Below are 20,209 nucleotides of genomic sequence, written 5' to 3'. Positions count from 1 at the left end.
GTTCTTTAGGTGAACCCAAGGTGGTATCTGGTCCAATTCTGTACCCCCTGGAGACAGTCCTGGTGGGCAGGGCTGACAGTGCAGATAATGACCAGACGGGGGTGGGGGGGTGAGCAGTTGAAGGAAGGGAAAGTAGCAGATCTTGCCAGACCACTGTGGTGTCTTCACTCTACTCCAGGCCTAATTTGAAATAGTGGCATCATTATAATTGATTCAGGGAAATGTGGTCTCAGCAGGTACTTAGAAGCAGGAAGAGGGCATAGAAAACAAGCCAAGAGAAATAAAATGTGTTTTTTTTCCTATACCACAGATACCTTGATTTCAAAAATCTCTGTTTTGCTTCCATTATCAGAATTTTTACCGAGTTGCAAGTCAGAAATAATCCAATACCTTGAAACTTCAGAACACAGGATTTATGCATATTGGGCCACATTTTTCACCTCTTACCAATAATTTACTGTCTCGATAATTTTGTTATTGTTTATTAGGTAGCCACAACTCTGGTATTTCACTAAGTGCAGTGATACCATCTTCTCAAAAGAGATCATTTGGAAATTGATGTGCTTATCAAGTATTAATATCATTTCACAGTTATAAAATTAACAAGTGGCAAGGTATAAAATTAGAGTCAATAAACCCAATTTTAGATAGAGTTAAAGACCTGAGTACAATTAATCACACAAAATTAACAAAAAAGCAGTGCTGAAATACACACTTGGGAGACCCAAGGTGGTATCTGGTCCAATTCTGTACCCCCCTGGAGACAGTCCTGGTTGGGAGACCACTGGTTAAAATATAGCATATGTTGGGGCACCGGGGTGGCTCGGTGGGGTAAAAGTCTGCCTTCCGTTCAGATTGATCCCAGGGTCCTGGGATTGAGCCCCACCTTGGGGGTCTCTGCTCAGAGGGGAGCCTGCTTCTCCCTCTGCCCTTCCCCCACCACTTGTGCTCACACACACTCTCTCTCTCAAAAAAAAAAAAAAAAGCACACGTTAAACACAGCTTAAAGGCCAGCCTATACAAGGTTAGATTAGTAATTCAAAAGTTCAGTTTCTACTTCTCTTCCTCATGCAAGTGTATGAAAGGGGAGGCAGAAATTTCTGCTTCAGCACCTAAAAATGATCATAAATGAATGGGCACCTGGTAATTGGCAACTTGTTCAATTTTCTCTTTGTAAACATGAGTCTTCTTAAATTTATAGATTTTGGTTAGAATCTGTATCTCTTAATTTGAAGCTACTGAAATCCTAACAACAACAACAACTATGTTCATGCAGGTAATTTTTTTAGGCTGTGAAAAATAACCTTTGCCTGTAAAACTGTTCTTTGCCCCCTGGTGGTGAATTATTATTATTCAAGTTTTTAAAAGTTAAACTAGTCTAATTATGGGGTCTTGGCCTAAGAGTCTTTCTGTGGTGAGCAAAAGTAAAAGAGAATTATGTATTGGGAGGAGGGAGAGATGAAGCTGGGCCATAGGCATAGTAAAAGAATTTACATTTCCCATAGCCTACCATTGGGAGCTAAATTCTCCTTAATCTATCTCTATTTGTTTCCATGTTGAATATATTGCTAATTCAGTATTATTTTAAAATTCTGCCTCCTCTTCATAAATTAAATAATAGGCATTTATATGAGGCATGGAATTTCTATGCATAAACTAATGCCTTAGCTGTGGCCTGTTGACTGAGGTGAACAGCAACTTTGTACTGTTTTTCCCTTTGTATTCCAATTTGGCATCACAAACAGTATTAGGACTCAGTGGCAGAATGCCAAAACCAGGCTGTTCAGCCTGAAAGAGTAGATGATGAAGGGGTCTGCTAAAATTTTCTTTTGCACACTAATTGGAGCCTTTGTATATGAGAAAAATACAATGATTGCTGTGCTCCTGCTGAACTGAGGAGTCAGTAAGAGAATTTATTTCCTCCTTGGTTGGCTAAAGAGAAAAGGAGAAAAACTAGTTTTCAAATTATAAAAAGTAATTCAAGTGAGTTACTAGGAACCTTTGGAAAAACCAGTGATAATCTTCAAATTGTAGAAGGTGAAAGAAGAAAGAAATTTTAACATGGATTGCGTTGTGACACACTGAAGTCTATGTAAAGCGGAAAACCTCATTATCTGAAAATACAAGGCTACTTCAGTGTAAGACAATGACCAGTGACTGTTTAGTGACTAAATCATTGAATGTGAATATTTCCCTTCCTTTTGTTCAATAGAGTCACATGCTTTTAATTAGGTATCTATTGTACAACCTTAAGCTGGATTTAGCCCCCAAATTGTGAATGATTTATAGAGTTGGAACAAAAAATTAAACTGGCTTTGAGAACCAGTCATTATTTTGTAAAGATAGTCTTGTCTCCTACCATCTTGGGCAAGCCAGTGATTGAATAAATTTCTGGTGAAGTGGACAATCACTGCCTAAGTTGAGTAACAAATGACTTAAAGATAACATTTTTTTCTTAAAGATTTCATTTATTTATTTATTGAGAGAGAGAGAGAGAGCGTGAATGAAGGGAGGGGCAGAGGGGAAGAGAGAGGGCCGAGCAGACTTGGTGTAGCGTACAGAGCACAACACCAGGCTTGATCTCACATCCCAGAGATCATGACCTGAGCTGAATCTAAGAGTTGGACACTCAGTGGACTGAGCCACCCAAGCACCCTTAAAGATAGCATTTAAACATTTAAGAATAGGTAAGATTTATTTTGGAAGCTTTAATACAAGGTAGATGGAGACGTCCCATAAAATAATAGTAACGTTTAAATTGCAATTACTATATACCAGACACTCATTATCTCACTGAGTTCCCACAAGGACCTTTAATTTTGGAAGTAATATTACCTTAATTTTACAGATGAAGAAACTGTAAGAGAGGGATCACCCTATAGGAGATCCAGGTGGTAGAGCCAGGATTCAAATTTAATCAGTCTGCCTCTAGAATCTGTGCTCTTATATACTATGAGATTATTCAAGTTAATAGCACATTATTTGGAGAAATGAAAACTATGTGTCAGCTTTTAAAAATATATTTATTATTCACAACATGGAGAAAATCTGTATTTATGAGGACCTTAAAATGGTTAAAATTCAATACAATAAATAAATTAAAAAGAAACTACTTTCTAAAGAGGTGCTGCCCCCAAACAGTATTTTCCTAAACTTTGTCAGTTCAATATAAGTTTGTGAATAGTGTTTGAATAAATAAAATTACTGAGTGATAATGTTCCATTAAAGAACATTAGAACATTAAAGAACATTAGAACTTCAAGTCCTATATTTGAGAGTTACAATGGAGCAAAAGAGAAAATTTCAAGATTTAATGAGAGCCAGATATTTCTAAATCTTAGGATGAATAGACCTAACCACAAAACAGCAATTTTAAGAAAGGTTTGGATTTTTACTATAATAAGTATTATATTCAATTCTGTTAGTATGGTTAAGTCTGATCTATCCCAAAGTGAGGAATAGACTACCAGATGGCTTCTTCTTCTTCTTCTTCTTCTTCTTTTTTTTTTTTAAGATTTTATCTATTCATTTGACAGCAGAGCACAGACAGAAGGAGAGGGAGAAGCAGGATCCCCGCTGAGCAGAGACCCATGTGGGGCTTGATCCCAGGATCCTGGGATCATGACCTGAGCCGAAGGCAGACACTTAACTAACTGAGCCACTTAGGCATCCCTAGATGTCTTCCTTAAACCTCTTTGAGTTCTACTGGTCCATGAAATTACCAGTGCTCTTTCACAATCACTCGCAGAAAGTAAGGGTCATTATGATGTTCAAGTTCATGTACAACAAGTTCATCACATAATCTTTATGTGGAAGACCCATCCAACAACCTAGATCTTTCTGCTTTCCTCATTGCCAATGGTGCATTCTTAGAAGATATCTTAGTCACACACACACACACACACACACACACCAGCTTAGCCACAACACTATCAAAGTTAATTAGGTTTAGACAAGGTCATCATGGTGGAGCTCCTATTGTGGGATTCGTGCCCTTATAAAAGGAAACACAGATCTCCATAGACCTCTCTCACTCTCTTTCTCCCTCTCCCTCCCTTTCTCTCTCTCCTCCTCACTTGCCCCAGTCTTGCCTTGTAAGGGTACAGGAAGAGGGCTCAGACTTCCCAGCCTCCAGAACTGTGGGAAATAAATGTCTGTTGTTTAAGCTACCTAGGTCTATAGTATTTTTTTTGTAGCATCCCTAGAAGATGAACACATCCCTGTTCTTTATCTTTGAAAGGTAACCCTCAGGATCAAATTAAAATGTGATGAATTCAAGAATATACACTGTAAAGCAAGATATTCTTGCATTCATTTATGACTATTTAAAAATATTTTTTAAGTTCTATAATAAAAGGATTTCTTAAGATTCTTCCGAGGTACTATTTTTCTAACCTTTATCAAATATAATATATACTTACTATAAGAGTGAAAATAGTTTTATCATTCTCCCATTGAGCTTAACTCCTATTAAGCTTATCTTCCCAAGATGGGAAAATTTTAATGTAAAATTTTAAAAACTGGGCCAGCACCCTGAGTTATACAAGCATATGTTCCGTTCTACTTCCTCAAAAAGAGTAGGGAGTCAGGGAGGAGAAGTGTAAGACGCCTACAAAGAAAATACAGTTTATGCGAGAGAAAGCAATAGTGGTAGAGGGGAAAATTAAAACATACGGAACAGAAGCACTGTAGAACGAGGAGGTAAGACAGTAGTGGGAAGGAGGAAAGTTTTAAGCCTAAATGTCTTTTAAAAACATCTCATTGGGGCACCTGGGTGGTTCAGTGGGTTAAGCCTCTGCCTTCAGCTCAGGTCATGATCCCAGGGTCCTGGGATTGAGCCCCAATCAGGCTCTCTGAGCAGAGCTTCTCCCTCTCTACCTGCAGGCCTCTCTGCCTACTTCTGCCTACTTGTGATTTCTGTCAAATAAATAAATAAATAAATAAAATCTCATTGGGAAAGGAAACCCAATTGGAAGTGGGCTAAGGTGGATAAACTGCACTTCCTTAAGACCGTGATTGCATCACCATTATGCATTCTACCAAGCTGCCTATTCAATGGTATTATGCCTATGAAACTTAACTTAGAAGTATACTTTCTGTGTTGGTCCGAATTCCATTTCCGCTTCAACTCTGCCATAAAGGACACTCTAGACCACTCACCAGTTATGCCCTTTTCAGGCGTGAGTTCAATTCTTCCTATATCTTTATGTGCTGACAGTATAATATAATGTTTGTAAACAGGCCATAATCAAATCAGTGTTAAGATAAGCCCATGTTTTCACTATGGGGGAGGAGAGTAAGAAGGTAGACGTTTCTAGGGAAATTTTTACTTGGGATGTTTTAGGTACGCGCATGATTCTACGTGCCTTAATCTGTGTAAATAAACGTACAGCTCCTCAGTGGGTGCCGGCGACAAAAACGCATTTCTCCGAGGCCGGGATCTGGGGCACCCGGCTTCCCTACTTCCGGCCCCGCCCACCGTCCCGCGGTTGCTAGGAGACGTGATGTCACCGGAAGAGAGGCCTGGGATAGGCTGAGGCGAGGGGAAGCCTCTCCCCCTCTGCAACCTCAGCGCCCGGCGCTGGCTTTACAGCTGTTTTTAGGCCTGGGGGTGAGGGTCTGCGGAAGGTGGACCCGGCTGCCGCTCCGCCCGCCCACCCGCGGCTGCGTTCGCCGGCTCCTGCCGCCCTAGCCCAGCCGCTGGGGGCGGGGGGACGGGGACGCTGGGAGGGCGACTTCCGTGCGGCTGCCAGTGCTTCTGACTGACAGGCACTGTCCCCACAGCCGGCGCTGCCCGCCACGTCCCCGGTCTCGGCCGACGGCACAGCGTGGCCGGTGACCTTTCCGAGCCCAGCGCGATGACGGCTACCTGCTCCCGGCTGGTCCGGCTTTCTCGGCGCCGCTGGCGTCGGCCAGTCCTGTTCCCGCCGCCACCGCGGCCACTGCTGTTGTTGCTGCTGCTACTGGCGGCCGTAGGGCCGGCACACGGCTGGGAGAGCGGAGACCTGGAGTTATTTGACTTGGTGGAGGAGGTGCAGCTCAACTTCTACCAGTTCCTCGGGGTGCAGCAGGTAAGCGGGGCCGCCGGCTCGCCCGAGGGCTGCGCCTACTTGGGCTACTCCGGGGTAGAAACGTGCGGGTCCGGGCAGAAAGGAGGGGGGGGGGGGCAGGCTTTGACCCTGTTACCTCCGAGGGAGCCCGGCGCCGCGGCCAGCACCTGGTCATCCTGGGCTCTGGCTGCCTTCCTCACCTGGGCCCATGAGGGTCTCCTCGTAACCGCAGCCGCAGAATTTGCCCCCTTCCCCCCGTTCCTCGTCGCCGAGCTCCTCTTCTCAAGTTCCGGTCTTAGTGACAGGTTGGACGGTGCCACCAGCCTGGGGTGGTGATACCTTCTCTTACCTCTGCCATTCTGGGGAAGATCCTTCCACCCAGCTGTGTTGGAGAAAGAAGGAGGAGGAGTATGGGTAGACCTTTTACACCTTCCCTTTCCTGTCCCCTGAATGTGGAAAGAATAGTCATGGCTTCCCTAAATTTTCACCTACCCAGTTACACTTACTTTATTGCTTTCTTGCCTCTTCCTTTCCCGGAAGACCGGGAATGCGTTTTGGTCGGCGTCTGTGTTGCAGAAGTTTTTCTTGCCCTGTACTTTGGACTTTTTAGCCTGTTGGATAGGGGTTTGTATCACAGTTTTGAAATCTGGAGGATCCGGAAGCCTCCACCGAGTTGGTCCTAGAATTAGAGTAAAAGAGGCTCTTAAGTTTTCTGGGCATCGGAGGCACTTGGGGGGCTGCTACAGGAAGAGAAGCCCAATCAGTAGCACAAAATCGTTTTCTTTTTGTTTTCCTTTCATTTCTTTTCTTTCCTTTTTTAGCCTGAGGCTAACTTGTATAGTTCGTTTGTTGCGCTTTACTCCTACCTTGGGAGTGGTTAAGTGAGGGTAGATATCCAGTCTCTATCTGAAACCTACTGCCAAGGAGAAGATGGCATTTCAGTGATTTAAGGATTATGGGGTGAAAGATTTAGAATTTCACACAATCAGATTGAGTCCTTCAAAAAATGCTTTGAATGGTTATGTGGGTAAAAAAAAAAATTAAGGTTTACCAACAATTGTCATCCTAGACAAGATATGAATGTGATGTCATTCATGACTAGATATGAAATGTACATATTCCCCCCATAAACTATCATAAATTTGTATGAACTATTGAGTTTGACACTAAATGGAAATTTACATTTAATGAAAAATAATGGAATATAACATTGCTTTTACCCCAGCACAATGATTTTAAGAATTTCATTTTTGTAAGAGTTATAAAGTGTAAGCATTTCGCCACTTAAGAGTCTCACCTGCAAACAATTGTGTGATGTCTAGATTCATTATCTTCACCTGGTGCCATTTCACCTGGTGCCACTTGCTTCTCATGGAGACAGAATATACCTCATTTTCAGAGTGAATGATACTACAATATGTGTAAAAATCATTAGTGAAAATATAACTCTGAAGACTTTTGTATCTTTAATACCAAGAATCCTTTTTAGAATTTATCATGATTAAACTCTAGCTAGAGTCTTTTTAAAGATTTTATTTATTTATTTGAGAGAGAGAACACAGGGAGAAGCAGACTCCCTGCTGAGTAGGTCCCTGCCCATCCTCCCACCCCCATCATGACCTGAGCAAAGGCAGGACAGTTAATGTACTGAACCACCCAGGGACCCCTAGAGAGACTCTTATACATAACTTGTCCAGAGATCTTGAAGGTGCTTTCCAGTTACTCATGGAAAATTAAGGTCTTTTAAAAGAATACAGATATTTAGTAGCAGTAGGTTAAAATTTAGATTATATAATCTAGCTTGCATGTGAACCTTCATAAAATTTTCACTTACAGTTTCATCTAGTTTAATTTCAGAGTTAATTAGGCAGTGTGAATAACCAAAGCACTTCCCTGTACGGACAAGGATGGGAAAATAAAGAAGCATAGATGATCAAGAAGATTCCATGTCAAAATAGAATTCGAACAGAAGGATCCAGGAAATCATTTTAATCTGTTTCTCTTACCTCGCAGTGTTGAAATTGGAAGGAATGCCAGAAGAAATTTTATCCTACCCAAGCAGAGACACTGATTGGAACAAGTTGTTTACATTACATTGAATAGTAACTTTTTTTTTTTTTAAAGATTTTATTTATTTATTTGACAGGCAGAGATTACAAGTAGGCTGAGAGGCAGGCAGAGAGAGAGAAGGAGGAAGCAGGCTCCCTGCCGAGCAGAGAGCCCGATGCGGGGCTCGATCCCAGGACCCTGGGATCATGACCTGAGCCAAAGGCAGAGGCTTTAACCCACTGAGCCACCCAGGCGCCCCTTGAATAGTAACTTTTTTGAAAGAATTTTAGTGGACCAGATATTTGGTAGAGACAAATACAGCCTCTTTTTGGTTCTTAATGTGTAATTTTCAGGCCAGAGCCAATCAGTCTTTTGGTGACTATCCAGACATGAGGGATCAGGACAAAGTAAATAGGTTACTCAGAGTTGTTACCTGGCTCTGTACACTCATCAGTTTTGTTAATTCAACAGAAATTTATTTGGTGCCTGCTAAATTTTAAGCACTGAAAATTGACTGGTACAAAAAAAAAAAAACCCTAGCCTCATGAAACTCACGTTTTAGTAGGGGGAAATAATTGGAAACAACCAAACAAGTAAATATAAGTCAGGTGTTCAGAAAAGGCCTCTGAAGGAAGTAAGGGTTGAGTCATGTTGACAAGTTGGGGAGAGCATTCAAGAAAGGCAAATGGTGTATGCTAAACCCTTGAGGTAAGAGCTTGCATGATATTGGAGAAAAAGTGAGGAACCCAGTACAGTACAGTTGAAGCAGGGTGAACCAGGGGGACAGTAACGTGAGGTGACATCAGAGTCATGGACCTCGGCTATTATGTATAAGTAAGTTGGGGATCAATGTTGGGGGTTGAACTGAAGAGGTACATGATTTGACTTAAATTTCAGAATGGTTATTGTTTGAGGAGTGTCTGTATGTCATTAGTTACTTAGTGGGATAATTGTGATGTAGAATGTAGAGCGGCTCTGGTCAAATTGTAGATTTAGTTGGAACAAAGAGCTGACAGAATTTTACTGATTGTTTGAATGTGGGATATGAAAGGGAAAAAGTTGAGGATAATCTAAAGCTTTTGGCCTCAGTAATTATATAAATACTTGTCTAATTGCCATTGTTACTACTGAGATGGAGAAGCCTGATATAGAAGCAGTCCCCATTGAAATCAGAAATTTGGTTTTGGTCATGCTAAATTAAATGTTAAACATTCAAATGGATCTGGAATATAGACGGTCGGTTATATAAGTCTGGAGTTATAAGGAGAAAGATTTGAGCTATAGCTATAAATCTGAGAGTCATTGGCACTTAAAAGGCAATTTGAAGCCGCAAAACTGAGTAAGTTTACCAGGGAGGGTGAAAGTAAGAAAAACAGAGGTCTGGGAGGTAAGCCATGGGCATTCCAAACTTTAAGAGTCAGGGAGATGTGGGAGAACCAGCAAAGGCCATGGAGAAAGAACAGCCAGTGAAGTAGGAGGCAAACCAAGAAAAAGACAGTCTCTTTCAAGTCAAGAAAATAGTGGATATTCTTTCCTTGTTGAAGATTTGTCCCTATGTTCGTGGGTTCATTCTTGGTTTTCTGTTCTGTTCCATTGATCTATGTGTCTATTTTTGTGCCAGTCTTGATTACTACAGCTTTGTAATATAACTTGGAAGTCCAGAATTGTGATGCCTCCAGCTTTGCTTTTCTTTTTCAAGTCTGCTTTGGCTATTCAGGGTTTTTTGTGGTTCTATACAAATTTTAGGATTGTTTGTTCTAGCTTTGTGAAAAATGCAGTTATTTTGGTATGAATTACATTAAGTGTGTAGATTGCTTTGGGTGATACAGACATTTTAACAATATTTATTCTTCTTATCCATGAGCATGGGATGTCTTTCTATTTCTTTGTGTCATCTTCACTTTCTTTAATCAGTGTTTTACAGTTTTCAGAGTATAGGTCCTTCACATCTTTGGATGGGTTTAGTCCTAGGTATCTTGTGGGTTTTGGTGCAGTTGTAAATGAGATTGATTCCTTGGTTTTCTTTCTGCTGGTTCATTATTGATGTATAGACAGGTAACTGATTTCTGTATGTTGATTTTGTATCCTTAAGTTCATGTATCAGTTCTAGCAATTTTTGTGTGGAGTCTTTTGGGTTTTCTGCATAGAGTCATGTCATCTGCAAATAGTGAAAATTCTACTTCTTTCTTGCCAATTTAGATGTCTTTTCCTTTCTTTTTGCTGTGAGTTTGCTGTGGCTAAAACTTCCAATACTATGTTAAATAATAGTAGTGAAAGTGGACATCCTTGTCTTGTTCGTGACCATTGAGGAAAAACTCTCCCCATTGAGGATGATATTAGCTATGGCACTTTAGTATATGGGCTTTATTATCTTGAGGTATGTTCACTCTTAGCTTACTTTTTTGAGGATTTTTATCATGAATGGATGTTGTACCTTGTCAGATGCCTTTTCTGCATCTACTGAAAGGATCATATGATTCTTGTCCTTTCTTTTATGAATGTGGTGTATCATGTTGATTGATTTGAGAATACTGAACCACCCTTGCAGCCCAGGCATAAATCCCACTTGATCATGGTGAATGATTCTTTTAATGTTCTGTTGGATTCAGTTTGCTAGTATTTTATTGAGAATTTTTGCATTCAGGTTCATTAGGAATATTGGTCCATCGTTTTCTTTTTTTGTTGGAGTCTTTACCTGGTTTTGATATCAAGGTAATGCTGGCCTTATAAAATGAATTTGGAAGTTTTCTATGTTTTGGAATTGTTTGAGAAGAATAGATATTAACTCTTCTTTAAGTGTTTGGTAAAATTTGCCTGTGAAGTGATCTGGCCCTGGATTTTTGTTTGTTGTGTGATTTTCAATTATTGATTCAATTTCTTTGCTGGTTATTGGTCTGTTCAAGTTTTCTATTTCTTCCTGATTCAGTTTTGAGAATTTACATGTTTCTAGGAATTTATCCATTTCTTCTATATTGTCCAATTTTTTGACATATCGGTTTTCATAGTATTCTCTTAAATTATGTTTCTGTGGTATTGTTGCTCTTTTTCTTCATTTGTGATTTTATTTATTTGGGTCCTTCTCTTTTTGATAAGTCTGACCAGGGTATTGTCAATTAATTTTTTTCAAATAACCAGCTCCTGTTTTCTTCTGTTCTATTAGGGTTCTTTTTTGTTTTTGTGGGGTTTTTTGTTGTTGTTTTGTTTGTTTGTTTTTTAGTTTTATGTCATTTATTTCTGTGCTAATCTTTATTATTTCCTTCCATCTGCTGACTTTAGCCTTACTTTGTTCTTCTTTCTCTAGCTTCTTTAGGTGAAAAGTTACGTTGTTTAAGTTGAGATTTTTCTTACTTTTTGAGGTACGCCTGCATTGTAATGTGCTTGCCTGTTAGGACTGCTTTTGCTGCATCCCAAAGGTTTTGGACCACTGTATTTTCATTTTCACTTGTCTCCATGTATTTTTTGTATTTCTTCTTTGATTTCCTGATTGACCCATTCATTTAGTAGTAGGATGCTTAATGTCCTGTATTTGTGGTCTTTCCTAATTTTTTCTTGTGGTTGACTTCATTTTTCATAGTGTTGTGGTCATAAAATGTGCATGGTATGATCTCAGTCATTTTTGTACTTGTTGAGGCCTGATTTGTGACCTAAAATGTGATCTGTTCCGCAGAGTGCCCCATGTGCTCTTGAAAAGAATGTGTGTTTTGCTCTTTTAGGATGGAATGTTCTGAACATATCTGTTAAGTCCATCTGGTCCTGTGTGTCATTAATTTTTTTAAGATTTTATTTATTTATTTGTCAGAGAAAGGGCACACGAGCACAAGCAGAGGGAGAAGCAGGCTCCCTGCTAAGTAAGGAGCCTGATGCAGGACTCGATCCCAGGACCCTAGGATCATGACTTGAGCTGAAGGCAGATGCTTAGCCAACTGAGGCACCCAAGCATTCCTCAGTGTGTCATTCAAAGCCATTGTTTCCTTGTTCATTTTCTGTTCAGATGATGTAAGTGGTATGTTAAAATTCCTTACTATAATTGTATTATTATCTCTTAGTTTCTTTGTTTGTTATTATTTTATATATTTGGGTGCTTCCATGTTGGGTGCATAAATATTTACAGTTATTAGATCTTCTTGTTGGATCATCCCTTTTATTATGATACTCTGCCCTTCTTCATCAGTTGTTACAATCTTTTTTTTGAAGTCTGGTTTGTCTGATACAAATATTGCTACTCTGGCTTTCTTTTAACATCTATTTGCATGACAAATATTTCTCCCTCACCTTCAGTCTGCAGATGTCTTTAGGTCTAAAATGAGTCTCTCATAGGCGGTATATAGATGGGTCTTGTTTTTTAATCCATTCTGACACCTTTTGTCTTTTGATTGAAGTGTTTAGTCCATTTACATTCAGAGTAATTATTGGTAGATATGTATTTAGTGCCATTTTCTTACTTGTTTTGTCTTTGTTTCTGGAGATTTTCTCTGTTCCTTTCTTTGTTTTGGTCTTTCCTTTGTACTCCAAGAGTCTCCTTTAATATTCCTTGCAGGGCTGGTTTAGTGGTCACAAACTTCTTTAGCTTTTGTTTGTCTAGGAAAATATTTATCTTTCCTTCAATTTTGAATGATAGCCTTGCTGGATAGACTATTCTTGGCTGCAGATGTTTTCCTGTTCAGCACTTTGAGTATATCATGCTGCTTTCTTCTGGCTTGCCAAGTTTCTGTTGAGAAATCTGCAGATTTGCCTTATGCGTCTTCCCTTATAAGTTAAGGACTTATTTTGTTTTGCTCCTTTTAAGATTTTTTTTTTCTTTATCACTGTATTTTTCAAATCTAATTACAATACGTCTTGGTGTTGGCCCACTTTTGTTGATTTTGATGGGAATTCTTTGTGCCTCCTGAATCTGGATATCTATTTCCTTCTCCAGATTAGGAAAATTTTCAGCTATTATTTCCTCAGATAAATTTTCTGCCTCCTTTTGTCTCTTCTACTTCTGGGACTCCAGTGATACCAATGTTACTTTGTTTGATGGAATCACTGAGTTCCCTAAGTCTGTTCTCATGTTCCCTAATTCTTCTTTCTGTCTTTGGTTCAGCTTCATTATTTTCCATTTTTCTGTCCTCTGTGTCACTTATTTTTTCCTCTGATTCTTCCAGCCTTGTGTTCATTGCATCAAACCTGTTTCCAGTCCTAGTTATTGCATTTTTCATTTCTGACTGTTTTTTAAAGCCTTTAGTGGTAAGGATCTCCCTGAAGTCTTCCTTTCTTTTCTGAAGCCCAACTGAAATGATTACTGTGTTTCAAGTAAATTCACAGTATTCTATTTTAAGAGCTAAATATTTTGGGTTTTTACTTATATATACTGAAATTTTGTTGAAGAGTGTCATCAGGACTTAATTAGAAATTAAGTTCAGAATCTGGGTCTCATTCCTGTCCTTGTAAATACTAAGGTAAGGTTAGGATTCATTCACTTATTTAGTAAGTGTTTCTGATCAATGTCATTTCACCAACTGAAATCTGATATATAATTGAGCATGTTGCAAAAGCAAAAATATGCCACATTCAACATTTCTGGTTAGAATATGTTTTTAAAATAATGTTTCATTATTAGATACCCATTTTTGTGCCAGTGAGGCAGTAAGCATAAAGCTCTGTGCAGCTACACAGTCAGCTAGTAGTTTGAATTGTTAAAGGGGAAGAGTAATTGTTGAAGATAAGAGTCTAAGATCAAGTATTAAATAAAGAGTATGTCATAATATAAACAGTGGAAAGTGGAAAAGAAGCAATATAAAAATACCACTGAGAGCAAACACTAGAATTCTAAGAGGGAATAATTTCCTTGGGTAAACGAATTCTGGAATACATGCAAATCCTGGTTATACAAGGCACACGAATTTTAAAAAGCTACATAAGACTCTAATGAGCAGTAGTCAAAACAAGTTAAGACCAGAAGGATCATTGTCATTTACTGGAAAGGTCTGAACAGAGCATATAGAAATCATAAGGTTCATATACATGCCTATTAAGGAAGCTAGAGACTTCTTACTTCTAGTCAATTTTTGAGGACTTTATTCATACCACAGCAAAATGGGTCAAATTATGGAAGCTATCCCATGACCAACTGAAGTTACACACTACCAGGAAGCTTCTCAAATTAGTTATTTTCAGTGATCACACTTTTAGTTAACAGATAAAAGATTAGTATTCATATTCTTTTCTGACTTTAAGTGGTGTTTTTTGTTAATAGCTGGTTTCTAAATTTGATTTAAGGAAGTTAACATGTATGTATAATGTAGAATGGTTGGAAATTGGGATTTTATTTGTTGTTGATCATATCGTATCTTGTATTTTTTTTAATGGACCTTTTATCAATGGTAGGAAATAGACTTCTTATGTTTAAAGAATTTTTGTTTAGACATTTGATAAAGTTCAAATGATTACCATGCTATGCAGTTCTACAATAGTTATACAGAATTAATGTTTTGACTTTTTGTATCATGCCTTTGTAAGTAGTATATGAGGTTCAACTTAGAATAAATTAGATTGATCTTCAAATTAGTTATTGTGGAAAGTGTCAGAGGTTTTCAAAAATATTACCATCTCTTAAACTATTATTGAAACTTCTTATTTTGAACCACCTTCAAGCCTGCAGCATATTTGGCAGATTATTCTCATTAATAGTGCATTTTTAGGATGGATTTGATTTTCAGCTGTAGCTAATAATGACTTTGAGCTAAATTTGGTGACTAAATTAGGCTAGTAGGCTTGGGTAAATATAGTTTGAACTGATAAAGAGGTCTGTATATAAATTTCATATAAGGTTCATAAACTAAGGCCTGTTCTCAAAGAAGAGTTGCAGAGAAGTTTGGAGCAACATTAGTGACTTTTGGAATGCTTATTACTTTGTGTATAGCAAATTTTTTAAAGATTCTTTACCTAAAGGAGAAAAATATATAAAGATTACCTTAATTTTAGAGGTAGGAAAATACTGAGCTTGAATGAAGTAATTAATTTGCCTGCTTTTAATATTAAAAACAAGTATACGTCTATACTACTTCTATAATAAAGCTAGTTAAAGCAGAGGGGAGAGGAACCAGAATAAATGTTAGAGATAGGGATAATACCTGAGAATATCACTGAGGTGAGAAAGTAGGAAGTACACAGGGAGAAGGAAATGTGGAAAAATTTAAAAAATTCAAAAACTACAAGTAAAAATGGTAATGGAGTAATATCTCCATCTTGTGGTCTTCTTTGGATATTGTCATTAAAAATGTGGAGGGGTTGTATTTTCACAACTGTAGGCATAAGTAAAAATAAAATATGAATCAGGTGAAAATAAAATATGGGTCAGAGATTTTTGGAGTGTTTTGTGGGGATGTTTAAAACCAAGTTAGCCAATTGATGTGTTATAAACAACTGTGTTTAGATAGTGATGTCCTCTCTTGCTGGAACTTAACGGTTTACTCCAATGTGTCTTTACAAATATAATTTTCTGTGAAATGCCATGGTATGAAAAAGGTTGGAAAAGCACTATAAAGCACTATAAAGATACAGTTCTGATGTTTTTCTTCCAGGAGAAAATTTGTAAGCATATGTGTATTGTATGCTAATATAAGTAATTATGTATTATATATATTATGTATTCTATATAAATAATATGTATAGAATACATAATATATATTATATATATCTGTATAGAATACATATCTGCAGATACATACACATACATAAATATGATTGTCCTGTAAAATGAGTCTTATTAAAATCTTGGCTATACTAAAGATGCTTATTTAGCTCTCATAGATGCAAAAACATTATTTACTGTATCAGTGTGAGAATCTGACTATAAAAGGAATCAATAAGTGTTTGATGACTCAGTGTCCTTCAGATACTTGATTATTCATTCTGGATGATGGAATAACCTTTAAACATTACCATAGTTTGCAGTAACTTAGAGGAATATTTTAATTATTTGTACCAATCCTCTGTGTGAAGAGGATACAAATGACTTTGGAATATATAAATAAATAAATTCTGAGTAGCCTAAAGTAATATTTGTGACAATAGGAGATAGGTAATATCTTACTTAGCAATCCAACTGACGTATATTTCCAAATGCTAAGTTTGGAGCATTTGACACTTTTTCAAGATATTGATTCCTTAGAGCAGCACTGTGTGATAGATATATAATACAAACCATGTATGTAAATTTAAATTTTTTAGAAACTACATTTAGAAAGTAAAAAAAGCAGATTAATTTTAATATATTTAATGCAATGTATCAAAAATATTTCAACATATAACCACATTTTAAATAATTATTAATGAAATAGTTTACATTCTAGCTTTTTTAGTGTCCTCAAAATCTGGTATTATTTTGCATTTATTTGTCTCTAGTACGCTTCAATTCAGATACTAAGTTTTGATAGAAAATACTTGATCTGCATTGAGATATCATAAAATATACTGCTAACGAGTGGATTCGTGTACCCCAAATCTTCTAAGCACACTTAAAAGCTTTCTAGTAACTGAATCAAGCATCATGTTTTAAATTTAAATGTAAATTAATCAAATAAAATTAAAAATCTGGTTTTTAAATTGTACTAGTGCATTTCAAGTGCTTGAATATGGCTAATGGCACCACTTTGGAAAGCACAGGCTTAGAAAATTAGCATTTCTGTGCTGTATAGATATATCTAAATATTTTGGGATAAAGCCACTTATTACTATGTCTATTTTGTCAGGGACATAGTTTGTACTTTTTGTATTTTTTTTAAATTTTAATTAAGCATTGTTTTGTTGCTTTCTTTTGTTTTTAGATTGTTCTAGTTTTGCTAGATATCATCTTCCTTGTTAATTATCTGTACATTTTTCCATTCTTTTCTTTGGCCTATAAAGGCTGTTAGTATAGTCCATGCTACTCTTCTAGGGACAGTGGGTTCTCTATGTCCATGCATAGAGAACAGTCTGCTAATAAGGGTGTTTTCAAATAATCAGCTTGATTCAAATGGGTTATTTACTTTTGCTGACTTGCCTGTTGTATTTGATAATTCTTAAAGTTATTAATATGTTAAGTTTTCAGTGTTTCTTTAACCAAGAATTCACCAGTGTTCCTGGTTTGTAATTAACTTTGAGGTTGCCCATTCTATTTATTCTGAAACTCATCCATCAAATATATTGCTAGCTATGAAATAGTTACTATATTCTCTAGTGTCATCTATTTTGATTATTATAGCTCTAATGAAATGGTTTTAAAGGAGATTTCTAGATGCAGTTCTATTTATGTGCCACGATTTTGGCTCTTTATCAATCAGGGATGCCAAATCATCATTTTTTACTAGCTGCCTCTGCCACCTCTACATAGCTCCTAGTAAGTATTGCCTTCCTTTTTGAGTGAATAATTGTTGGTCTTTTTGAATTTACCTTTTGTAATTTCACACATAACTGAGGAAAAGAAGTAGATCTTAATGTTGATGATTTTTGTATCTAGCTATTGTTGTTTTAAGTAATCCTAGTACAGGGGCTCCTGGGTGGCTCAGTCAGTTGAGCGTCTGACTCTTGATTTCAGCTGAGGTCATGATCTCAGGATTGTGAGATGGAGCCAGGAGTCTGCTTGAGATTCTTTCTCTCCATCTGCCCTTACCCTTGTGTGTGTGCATTCTCTCTCTCTCTTTTTCTCAAATAAACAAATAAATCTTTTTTTTTTTTTTAATCCTGGCACAAGAAAGAAATTGCACTGAGGTCAAAAATGTTAAAAATTCTATGTTGAGTCAAAAAACAACAAAAACAAAAATTTAAAAGCCAATAATAGAATCCTGAATTTGGAAGAGATCTCACCAGTCTTTCCTCATATAGGAATCTCTTCTATAGGTCTTCTAGCAGATGGTCATCCACTCTGTTTCATTTATGTCTGACAATGGGGTTATGAAATAGCCTGTTAGGTTTTGAGATAGTAGTATACATGGAAATGTTATTTTTATGTAAAACCAAAACCATAATTCTTACCTACTTTCAACTTCATTTGCAATCTTCTTCTGGCGTACCGCTGAATATATATTCCCTCCAAATTATTGCTGTGAAATACCTTAAGATAAAATGCACAAGAAAAATAATTACTTGTTGATTTTTTCTCCAGTAGTAAGGTTAGGCTCCAAAAAACCAAAAACCCCACAATTCTTTATGGATCAGTTATACCTCAATAAAGCTATTAAAAAGAAAATATACTGGCAACTTGAAGGACCTTCTTGTATTCATGGTCTTTAGATGTGCACTAAATCCACCCAGAGAAGATCCAAGTCATCATAGTTACAGTTGTCTTAGAACTATACTAAGCATGATTTGAGATTGCTGTAAATGATTCCCTGGGGTCATCAAAGTCAACAACAGCAAATTTCTGGAAGTTGAAAACATAAGATGATTTGGGGTATGTCAGCTTTGGTAATATGAGCCACAAGATTAATTTAATTAAAACTGTACCCAGAAGTTGTTATAGACTCTTAAAGAGGGATGCATATGTGCCATTGTACAGGTCATGTGTCTTCTAAAAACCTCCTATCATGATAGAAAAATATTTTAGACTTTGAGATGACTATAAAGAGCTGCACATAGGTGATTCAACATGAAGGAAATAATTTCTCTTTTATAATTAAGATGCTATATTTCTTTCAGTGAAATTTTAGTTTACAATTTTATATTGAGTGGGTTTCTCTCTCCTTTTCAGGCATGCAGACCTCCCTAGGGGCTTCACAGTGGCTTTTACTCCTATAGGCAGCTTAGGGCTCCCTCCTGAGGTTATACTGAGGCCACTGCAGATTCAGCTACCAAGCCGCAGATCACTTGGCCTGGTCTCAGCTGTGGCGCTGAAACCATGGCCTCTTACCATCTCAGATAGGTAATATTTTATAAGCTATAGCCTCAGGTAGTGAGTGGCCTTTTCGCTTTGTACTCCCCAGACCCCACCCCACCCGCCCCCGCCCAAAGGTGGTAGAGTCCCACTGTAACTGTTGGTTTCAAGCACTGAGCCTGGCTCTGATCCCAGGCCTTTTGTAGAGTACTTTTAGTCCTTATTACTCTGTGAGTCCTACTTCTCTATTACTGCCTGCTTGTAGGTGTGGAGTCCAGTAGACCTATACCTTAAGCTCTCACTGGGGCTACAAGTTTCCATTTGTTTTTGTCTGTAGAGATACTTACCTAGTATTTTTCATGGTTATGTGTTTGTAATTTTCTCTCTAAATTTTTTCATTGGTATGTATTTGGAGTGAGGTTAGGAAGGAAGTAGCTCGATTCTTGCAGTGCCACTTTAACCCTGGAATATTTTTTAAAGCTGTATTTCTTTTATAATAATTACTATTTTTAATGCTAGTTTTCCTGTTATCTAAGAGCATTTTGCCATTTATGATCCAGAAGTATAATCAGACCTATTATTCACAGTAATATAAGAGACTATTACTTAGATATTAAAAGGGACAATAGACCTTTCACTTTCTGACCACTATTACTAGATTTTATTCAAGTGTGGGTGCTAAAACAGTCAAGTAACATTTCTAAAATAACTGGATCCTGCAAGGTTTTGAATGTGGTAATAAGTAGACCACATTACCTCAGAGTGACATGTATGGCCCTGTTGTTGGAGATGCCCAAAGGAGAGTTCTGAACTTTGCCTTGAACCTAGTTAGAGAAATATGCCAGATGGGGAGAAAAACAGCAAAACAACATACATGGCACAAAAACCATTGCTGGGGGAAATGAATGGTCCTAAAGTTAAGTTATTTACAGGTCATGTCAGCTGTAAATATGTGCTATTTGCAAACCTCTTAAAAAGACTCTTTCTTTCTGGACCCAAATAACATTACATTCTTTCATATTCAGTCTTCAAAGATGCACAAAACAAAACATAGGACTGTCAGGGTTAGCCTCACTGAAAACTGTTTTAGTAATCAACTTGATGAAATACTAAAATCATAGAATTTCAGTGGATATTAACTTCAAAGAATTACGATGCTCCTTAATTGAATCTTCAATAAATGATTTAAGGAAAGAGGTATACAATTCAGATTTACAAGGAAGATATAGAGTCCTTTCATTCTGGATTCATAGGACTCAAATATAATCAGTATAATACA

The 20,209-nt window shown here is 37.4% G+C and overlaps 1 protein-coding gene across 1 annotated transcript in view; it reads left to right on the top strand.

Annotated features, from left to right (window-relative positions):
- Window positions 1–5,516: 5,516 nt before the first annotated feature.
- DNAJC1 (DnaJ heat shock protein family (Hsp40) member C1) overlaps window positions 5,517–20,209 on the top strand; it is a 226,204-nt gene continuing 211,511 nt past the window's right edge. The window contains exon 1 of the mRNA XM_082742134.1: window positions 5,517–6,071. Within this exon, the coding sequence (XP_082598260.1) occupies window positions 5,859–6,071 (213 nt within the window). The 5' untranslated portion in view covers window positions 5,517–5,858. The remainder of the gene's footprint in view (window positions 6,072–20,209) is intronic.

Source organism: Mustela nivalis (genome assembly GCF_964662115.1).
Source record: "Mustela nivalis genome assembly, chromosome: 7".
Classification (NCBI taxonomy): domain Eukaryota; kingdom Metazoa; phylum Chordata; class Mammalia; order Carnivora; family Mustelidae; genus Mustela; species Mustela nivalis.
Note: the sequence above shows the minus strand (reverse complement) of the source record. Positions and strands in the feature narration are given on the sequence as shown.